Below are 9,763 nucleotides of genomic sequence, written 5' to 3' on the forward strand. Positions count from 1 at the left end.
TATAATATATAACTATTCTAGATAATAATTTTATTTAACTTTCTACTGGTTCTGGGTTTTAAAACACAAATATGCTTTTTTATGACCTACGTTTTTGCGCATTGAATGTGCGGTCTGCGGAAGCAATAAACGTTAAATACCTTTTATGATAAGGTTGAGTTTCATTTAGTAACAGGCAGGTGGCCATTTGAGATATCATTGTGTGAAAAATATTTTTAAAGTATTAAAATATTCTCTTATAATATAAATTATTTATGAATGCAAAGTGATATTGTGAAAAATATTTTTGATGCCAATGGAAAAAATCTAATTAAGTTTCTTATCCCAGCCAGCCAGCCAGCCAATTGTCATTCCTTTTTTAAATTATTTATGACAAGAAAGTGTTGTGCAAGTTTAAGCATTTTATTACGAGACGTTAATATTTATTGTGACGAGTTCATTCAAGCTACGAAAGTTATTCCATCAAACTCTAAATTTACATCTCGGTCGGATAGTAAAGGATGTAGTTAAACAAAATGATGTTTTATCAGTTTGATGGATTTTTCAGTTACTTGTTAAAAATTTGTATAATTATGTAGAGGCGCTGTTACGTTACTTAAGGATTTTACGCTCAATTGTCGTTGACCACACCCTTAATGAAAAGTAAGTGAGAATGTACTTGTCTTACTTTGCGGATTTCATAAATAAGTCTATATAGTTGAACCGATTCAGAACCAACGAATACATAGCGCTCTTATTTTGTTGATGAATATTGTTATAAACAAGAGAAAAGATAGCTCTTTAGGGATAATGCCGTCAGTATATACTTGCATTTTTTCTATTCCAATTGCCTATTATATTATTAATATCAAAACATAAGAACAATTAGTAAAACTATTATAGCAAATAAACTATCTGTAATAGTTACAACTGGGTATATTTTTAAAATGAGAATACCGTTTAGCTTTAGGACTTTATTAGCATAAAATATAAAATTTTCACTTGTCATGTTCATTAAATTGTATCTTATTAAATACTTACGTATTTACTTATACATATAAATGTTGATAAAAACAATAAGGAAGACAATTATTCGACATATTTTTTATTAATACACTTAAGAAGGACATTTTTTTCTGCAAAAACAATATGTTGTGCAATTTATTCTAAAGAATTCATAATTTAAAGAGATTATTTTCTATATTGACTGAACTTGCTGTAGCTAATCAGTGCAGTCAAAATGTAAAAGGGCTCTCCCACAATGCTTTCATATACGTAAAAAGATGTAAAGTATAAAAAATACAAGAACTTAGTTTCCAAAAATATACCAAAACTTTAAAAGAAACTGCAAATTCATTGTAACGTATAATAAAGATGGCTAGATAAGATTATCCAAGATTTCTATATACAATATTCGAATGCCATATATCATGGGTTTATTGGCATCAAGTGGGTGGGTCGGGAGGTTGTTCGGGTTCCTTGCTAAGAGGGCTGCCTTCCTCGCCGCTGTTACCGCTGTTGATTGCCACGGAAGTTAAAGGAACCTGCGAATATAACGTATGTATATAGCAACATCAAATTGGTTAAATGTTATTGATTATGAACGACGTTATACTATCATGTTTGTGATAGCTTTGGAGGGTGTAACCTTATAATATTACACAATAGTAAATTACATAGCTGGAAGCCAAGTTAATATCGTTCATTAATTTTACAGACAAGTTTCTTAACTTGTACCTACATTTTTAAATAATATTTTTTACTTCCATGCACCAACTGAAATTTGGTCCCCGAAGACCTTTATCGTCCATTTTGTAAATCTTTCAAATATATCTATTCAAATTATTTATATAAAAATATAAAAGAAACAATTACATTTAAGAGATGTTGCTTCAAGATATATTGTCTGGTTTATAATCTGTCCTATATACTCGTAGTACCTACATTAAGGTATGAAAATTATATTTTGTCTCTTATAGATTGCGATGCTATGGAATTCCATTTCAGCCCAATTCACAAAAGCAATTGCGGATAGCATACACATTTGGTATTAATAGCTAAATTATACCTTACGACTAAGATATTACAGTTCATAGCATCTTAAACAATCAGATTACTTGAGCTTAGAAACGTGACGGGCATATTTTAAGACAATGATAAACTGGTTCAGAATATCTTCTGAGCTTGTCCTTAATGGACTCATTATAATGATAATATTATTACAACTACAATTACAACGCTAGAATTATGAAACAAAATATCGTTTTGATTACAACGAGGTTATTATAGAGTTTAACAGGCAAGCAAATATATATTTATAATATCTATATATATATATATAAATATTAGCTATTTATATATATATATATATATATATATATATATGAATACCCGACTATCGTGCCAAAATAAAATGGCTATCCTTATAAAATATACTTAAATACTTTTATAAGCTAATATTTTTTTCGAATTTACTACGCGAATTTATATTATTTTAAAAACTACATAATCCCGATGTTTCGGTTGCGAATAAATCCGAAAAAATATTAGTTTTATTTAAATGATTCGCGAGAGTCTTAGGTATCATTAGCATGACTGTTTCTTTATATTCGAAATAGCTTAACGTTTTTTGTTACGACTTAAAAGAATGAAAAAATTTCAAAGTAAAACTAGGTTCATTTTATTATAACTTTAATCGACGAATATGTCGCACGAATACCTAATATATATATATATATATATATATATATATAGCAGCTTATCTATCCTAAATCAAATATCATTCCCAATATCTTATGCATTTCAAATAAAGTGTAACATAAACTAAAATAATATATATACACCAATATGTATTCTAGTCCAATAATAAAAGAATATATATATTTACTTTTCTTTGATAACAATTTACTATTTGAGAATTTGTTATAATATTGTTTATTCTCAAAAAGCTATATAGTAATTAAAATTAGATAGAAAAATATATAACATTTTAAATTTGACATTGCCTTATATAAACATACATATATGTACGTATATTGTATATCCATGCGTATTATTGTTTATGTCTGTGTGTGGATAGTTAAAAATAAACAGTCTTTAATATGAAAGTTTGTTTAAAGTTATAAAGTTACAGTGGGTAATGACCATCCCTATATTTCATTGTAACCGACACAGAGTAAACGAATAGAGTATAATATATCAAGTCATTATAAAGTTGTCATAATATCACAGTGTAATAACTATGGTATATTTTGTGATTGTGGCTATCGAATTCAGAATGCAAGTTCAATTCAGGTCACTTATTTTCATACCGATTTCCGGCTAAATCCGCCCAAGTGATTCAACGTCAATAAGCAACAAACAAACATATCAACGCACTCCCAAATGTAATGCTAATATTATAGTAAGATTACCATTGAGACACCAGTGCACATATTAGCTTCTGATTGACGTGGCGGCGTCAGAGCCGGATCGTACCGCAAATCAATTTGCAGCATAAAAAGAGCAGCAGCTAGGGTTGCGATGGACACTGACAGCTGTGCTGATGCTACACCTATACAAGTTCGACTGCTGCACCTGGGATTTTAAAAGTAATTATAATAAGAAATCATTAATATCCTGAAACAACTGAAATTACTTTTCGCTTTGTTTTATTTATCATACAACATTATCTCAAGGCAAAAAAAGTATTGAGAAGTTGTTTCATATAAAAAGTTCAAAAGCTTACCACGAGTGTTTCAATCTACTTTACTTGATGGATATACATTTTCAAATAATACAAGGTACAAGGTATATACTGAGTTGAATATTTCTGTACATACTTACCCAAGGTTCATCAAAGATCTGATGCAGAAAGCCAACATTGCAATATGTGCAATGATTGCTACAATCCAAAGTATTGTAAGAGGAATGGCTGCGCATGGTGAAGGACCAAGTACTCTCCAAGGAGCTCCCCAGTTCTTCGTCGATTTAGACCGAGCTGATACCCAACCACCAAATCCTCTACTGAAGTACATTGATGTTGCTAAAAAAACACTACAATTGTACCTGATAGTCCCTTAATTCTTATGTAATAGTCCCTTAAATATTCAAAAAACATTTCTACTTTCGCTGAAAACAAAATGTGACGGAAAGCGTTTCAAATTTGAAAGTATCAATCATCATAGATGGTATGATTAAATATATTCCATAGATCGTTTAACTTTTAAAGGTATGATGGTAGAAGCTATTACATAACTGTACCGGCAGCTAAAACGGTGACAGCACCAGCAGGAACTCCAAGTCCTAGAGCTGGTTTCTGTCGTTCTTCCAACCAGCCAACAGCACCCACTACCACACCTCCAATACCGCATACAATCTATTGATGTATAAATTTAAGTATAAATTGTTCTCGATGCTCTAAAAGTATGCATAGCTTATTTACTTTCGTTAGCCTTGATATAATAGATTTGAATTATAATAACACCGAATGGTTATCAAAACTGAGACGCTATATTTATAGAAACGTTAAAACATCTATTGTTTTACTAGTTTCTGGCGTTAGTTCAAAATTCTTTAAATCCTGTTAATATATTCGCGTGCTATAAATGTTTAAAAAATAATCACAGAGTCAAAGGTGTAAAAACGTTAAAAACATTACATGCTACAAAATTAATTTATCGCTCAAATGTTTGGTTTTCGAATTGAATGTTTGTATGTAGGTGTTTTATTTTAAACAAAAATCTTAATAGTCAAATATTTTAGAAAATATATATTAGTTGAGAAATAGATGAGATAATGAGATCTAAGATTTTCGCGAGTATTCATTTAAATGAAACTAGTGTTATTCGGATTTACTACGCGGATTTTATTATTTAAAAAACTACATAATCCTCGGTAGGTGTGCCTCGTCTGCCCGTGATCACGGTTGCTGCAAAGTAACCGAAACGTCGGGATTATGAAGTTTTTAAAATAATAAAATCCGCGTAGTAAATCCGAATAACACTAGTTTCATTTAAATAGAAGAGATATTGATTTTATTATAATTGTCATAAAATAAGGAATCGCAGATTGAATACACAACGTTTGATTTGTATTTATCTGTGCATTGATTTAAAATTAGGTGCAAATAAATAATATATACAATCGTACATTTGATAACAATACCTGCAATACTCTCACTCTTAATGCTATTGCGAAGGGATATATATGTTGTCCAGAGGCATCTTGATCGTCACATTTAGATGCTCCACTTACTGCGCTGCAAACTGATTGCTTACGGGACCACATCGCTTTCGTATTGATAGCTGCGAGATATTATCATGTAAATTTCTAAATAATCTTTAAAATATGATGCACAAATTTTGTGAAGTTTAAATTTAGATAGATGATTTTAATTTCGTGACAATCGAACCTTAACTGGCTAAGATTGAAGGCTTTGGTTGCGTGAACCTTGAAATTCGTTATGTGATGACGTCTTGTATTATCTTGACATGTGATACATTATTTAAGTGTTTCAAATTTGGTTCGCAAATAATGAAATAGAGGGAAATTTTATTATGATCTTCGTCATTTTATCGATAAGTTTTCCTTAAAAATTAATATAAATTATTAAAGTGTGTTTATTTCATATTTAAGTGTTACTTTATTTTAATAAAAAATGTAATATTAAACACAATCGGTGAGTAAATTTTTAGTAAATCGCAATAGAGATAAATTTGTTTGAAGATTACTTGGAAGAGAATAGGTACGTGTTAAAGCATTTTTACTATTATACTACTTTACTCAACATCAAACGTTACTAACTTGCTGCGAAATAAATAATTAATTAAATGCAAATTAAATAAAGGAAAAAGTATAATAACAAAAACTACAATTGAAACTTTGCCGTGAAAAACAACAAAAAAAAAAAAAATCTCAAATAATTTCAAGTGGAAAACCAATCAGAGAAATAACGATGATTTGATTGCAACCATCATTCAAATTAAATGTTTCCTGATTTGTTTGCCACAATCTAAAGCATCCTTTTACTTTCCACTTCATCCTTAAATCTATATCAATCAGAATTCCTTAAATAGATATAAATTACATTTAATTATTTATTGCTTTCCTGACACAATTTTTAATCAACTCGTGTAATATGCAATTATAATGAGGATATCAGCGTTGCATATTTTTATATGAGTTAAATCGCTAGCCATTCTATTTAATTTTCTGGTGGAAAAAAACGTTTATATGGAAAATTTTATCAAGTTAACATTGTAATGATAATCTCATATAGATAGTAAATATGTTTGTTACTTCAAAATTCACTTTCTTGAATGTATAGAAAAACAATAATATATCTTATATATAATTTCAATGAAATATAGCAATAATATATGAATACAATAAACAACATATGTGTTCGTTTCTATAATCATTTGTTGGTGAGGATATGTCGATGATATTCATATCCAAAGTATGCTCGAGATTTAGATTCTATTCTAGTTGGAGAATTTCATAGCTTTCGTGTTTGTACAGCGCTTTGTGCTGTCCGTAATCGTAGTCTAGTATAGAATTTACTTAATTATTTACTACAAGGATCTGAATAGGGTATTAAATAATTAGTAATAACAGGATTATCGAGGAAACTGTTTGTTTAAGGATAAGAATTCATCAATTTGAATTATCTATAGACGTTAATTTTGCTTAGTTTTGAATTGATTTAAATAATTTAAAGATTTAACTGAATGAAATTAGTTTTAAAGTCCTTATCTATATCTAACGTTGAATATAAGAGTAAAAGACTGACAACGAAGCTGTGTACTTCGCATATGTTCAAATGTTTTTATTATATAATACATGTGCAGTAATGTTTAAGTGTAAAATAAATTCATTTAATAATTTTGTTTTATTTATATTGGAACTTTAAAATTCTTGGTTACATTAATTAGTAAAATGATAACGATAACGGCTCGAAACCTGTTTATAAAGTCAGTCCTATTATTAATGAATACACAAAGACGTTTTCAACCAGTGTGCAGAAATTAAATTATTTTTTTTATTTTTTAAAACAGTGAGATTTTTTTTTAGATTTTAGTAAGCAGTTAGATTGATTAATAAATATAGTATTATTTTCAAAGAGAATTAATAGCAATGAAACATTATTTTGACTAAAAGTACATAAAATTTTTATCACTAATAATCACTAAAAACCATAGATGATTTTTTTTTACTTGCTTTAATTTATCAGAAACCGAAATTAAATGAGTTTTAATGATGTCTGTATTTCAATCTATATCGCTGTTACAAGAATGAGTTGTATCGGTTGATAATTGGCACGACCATACTCAAATACGAAATATCTCAGAAATTATTTCGTAACGAAAATCACTGTTAAATTTTATGATTGCTTTCAATTATTATAAACTATAATAATATTATTTAAACGGTCGTGTTATATTTTAATATTATAATAACGGTTAATTCATCTGAATGGAAATAAATATCTTATTGAAATTTCAAATCAAGTTTATTATAAGAAATGTGTTATTATACTTACAATAAATGTGATAATGAAAATGTGACGCTTCATTGTCAGATAATCTCACTCTGCTAGCTTTAAATCTACAAAAAAGAACTTAATACTTATCTTGGCGATTTTTAAAGAGACAAAGTTTTAATTATAAATCCCAGCAGGACTTCACTTAATTTGAATCTGACCTCTTTTCAAATGTGGCGTCGAAAATCCTCGAGAATTTTTATTATCTCACTCAGAATATTTTTCTTTTAAACATATACAATAAAAACGTGTGTTTTATACCAATACATAGATCGTGACAGAGGAATCTTGTTAGAAAATTGGATAAACAAAAAAATTCCTCATAAAATCATTAAAAAAGAAAATAGTATGAAAAAAAATTCTTTATATTTTGTTAATAAACAAAATATTCATTTTTATATCCTTACATTATGGTTAATACCTTTTTAAAATTAAAAGATTAATTCATATAAATTTCCCTTTTCCTTTAGGTCACGTAAAACACGATAGGTAACACTGTAAACGGGAAAGGGTAAGCCTCATCCGACATTCCGGAAATGAGGAAAGCAAAAAAGCCATTTCCCATACCTCTTTTAAAACATGACAGCAATATAGGAAAAAATTAATTTAAACTAGTATCATATCTACTTATAACTGGCAGAAAATCAAAGATATATTCTTAACGTCATCCCCTTTAAATCAAGACGTTGTTGCCTGTAGCCCTAGGACTTACGTTGTTGTAAGTAACGTACTTTATAGAAAGATACTATAAAGGCGTCACTTAGTCATCAAAGTTTGATTTTAAACAAGTTAAAAAAAAAACTGAGAAAGTGATGTGGGTATCAACTAAGAGAGTATCGACAATTAAATTTTGTTTTTAATGACACTTGCATTATTGTTCTTATGAAGGAATATGCGTGCAACTAAAATGTAAATGACGTTGATCGACCAAATAGTTTAAATCCATGTTGTCATATAGATAACCGTAGATGAACAAAGATAAGGTGCCCTATTGGCTCGATACTTTAAAACACTTAGTATTTTATGGAAAATTTGTCGTAAGGTTAAAAATTAAAATTTCATTTAAAATGTCCTTACGGTAAAATATTCATAAAATATTATTTAAATTCTTTCTGTATTCTTATATATTTCTGATGATAACATTTATAAATAAATTTTATCGGAAGTGCAGAAACATACAGATTTATTAGCAATTAATCTATTAAACTACACAAAAAAAAAATCGAAGAGAACTTAAGGTCCTTTATTAAGAAAAAAATTAAGAAATAAATTATAACTCTCCATTAATTAAGAATTTGCAACTCATAAAAAACTTTGTTATAACTACAGAATTCTTACCAGGCATAAAAACGCATATCCATATAAAAGACTAAAGTTTAAGTATTTAACAAAATTATTCTATTTTTCACAATTTCACAGACATTTTTCTATGGAATCACAACACGATCTTCTGTTCGGCACTACGATACCTCAACACGCGCGTTCCCATCGGAAACGGGTGAAAGACTGAGTCCCAACTTCCAAGCGTACTATGTAGAATAATGTTTCTCTTGGTACGTCAATTATTAAAAGAAGACCTAGCAGTAGGACGAGGAAATGGATTTTTACTCTGTCTCTTCATTATAAATCAATTTGTCCTTATATCATATTTTTGCAAGTTGTCACTTTGAATAAGCTAGTTTAGTTCATGAAGGATGATCAGTGCAAATTCGTATACTCAGAAATAATGAGCGTAAGTGTTACATAAACAAGTTAAGATAAAATGATTCCAACTTCCTCTTAATTGACAATCGTTGTAAGTATGTAGCATTTTTTAAAGCGTCAAAAAAGTGTAATAATTTTTTTAATATACATATGTAGAGTAAAGTATCTTAATTTTCAATCAAAATCTGATATAGGAGGAAAATCCTATAAAATACACGGTTTGAAGTTATTACTTCTCGTATATTTAAACATTACAATAAACACATTCGTGGACTCTGTTGCTATTTTTACAATATTTCTTTTAAAGATTAAAGCTTCCAAGGGACACTTCTGATTTCATAAGTCCTTCTTTCTTAATTTGATATCACTAAAATATATTAGAAGATCCGCTGGAAACAGCTACTATCATGAGGCTAGTTATAGGAGAGTACGTAAAAATCCTTCTACTGCCCTTTAATTATATTTTATAAATAATCTTAAGAATATGATGCGCAAATTTTGTGAAGTTTAAATTTAGATAGACGATTTTAATCTCGTGACAATCGAACCTTAACTGGC

At 28.7% G+C, this 9,763-nt stretch overlaps 1 protein-coding gene across 1 annotated transcript; it reads right to left on the bottom strand.

Annotated features, from left to right (window-relative positions):
- Positions 1 to 984: 984 nt before the first annotated feature.
- Positions 985 to 9,000, bottom strand: LOC116778661 (uncharacterized). The gene is made up of 6 exons (XM_061528947.1): positions 8,840 to 9,000; positions 5,125 to 5,264; positions 4,222 to 4,336; positions 3,805 to 4,003; positions 3,393 to 3,555; positions 985 to 1,523 (listed from the first exon to the last, which is right to left on the bottom strand). The coding sequence occupies exons 1-6, from the start codon at positions 8,844 to 8,846 to the stop codon at positions 1,425 to 1,427; spliced, it is 723 nt and encodes a 240-aa protein (XP_061384931.1). The 5' UTR covers positions 8,847 to 9,000; the 3' UTR covers positions 985 to 1,424.
- Between the last annotated feature and the right edge of the window lie 763 nt (positions 9,001 to 9,763).

Source organism: Danaus plexippus, chromosome 5 (genome assembly GCF_018135715.1).
Source record: "Danaus plexippus chromosome 5, MEX_DaPlex, whole genome shotgun sequence".
NCBI lineage: Eukaryota > Metazoa > Arthropoda > Insecta > Lepidoptera > Nymphalidae > Danaus > Danaus plexippus.

Coding starts and splice junctions, on each gene's coding strand:
- LOC116778661 (XM_061528947.1), bottom strand. Junction 4,337..5,124: donor TAAGAGTGAGAGTATTGCAG/GTATTGTTATCA, acceptor ATACATCAATAG/ATTGTATGCGGTATTGGAGG. Junction 4,004..4,221: donor TGTCACCGTTTTAGCTGCCG/GTACAGTTATGT, acceptor GTGTTTTTTTAG/CAACATCAATGTACTTCAGT.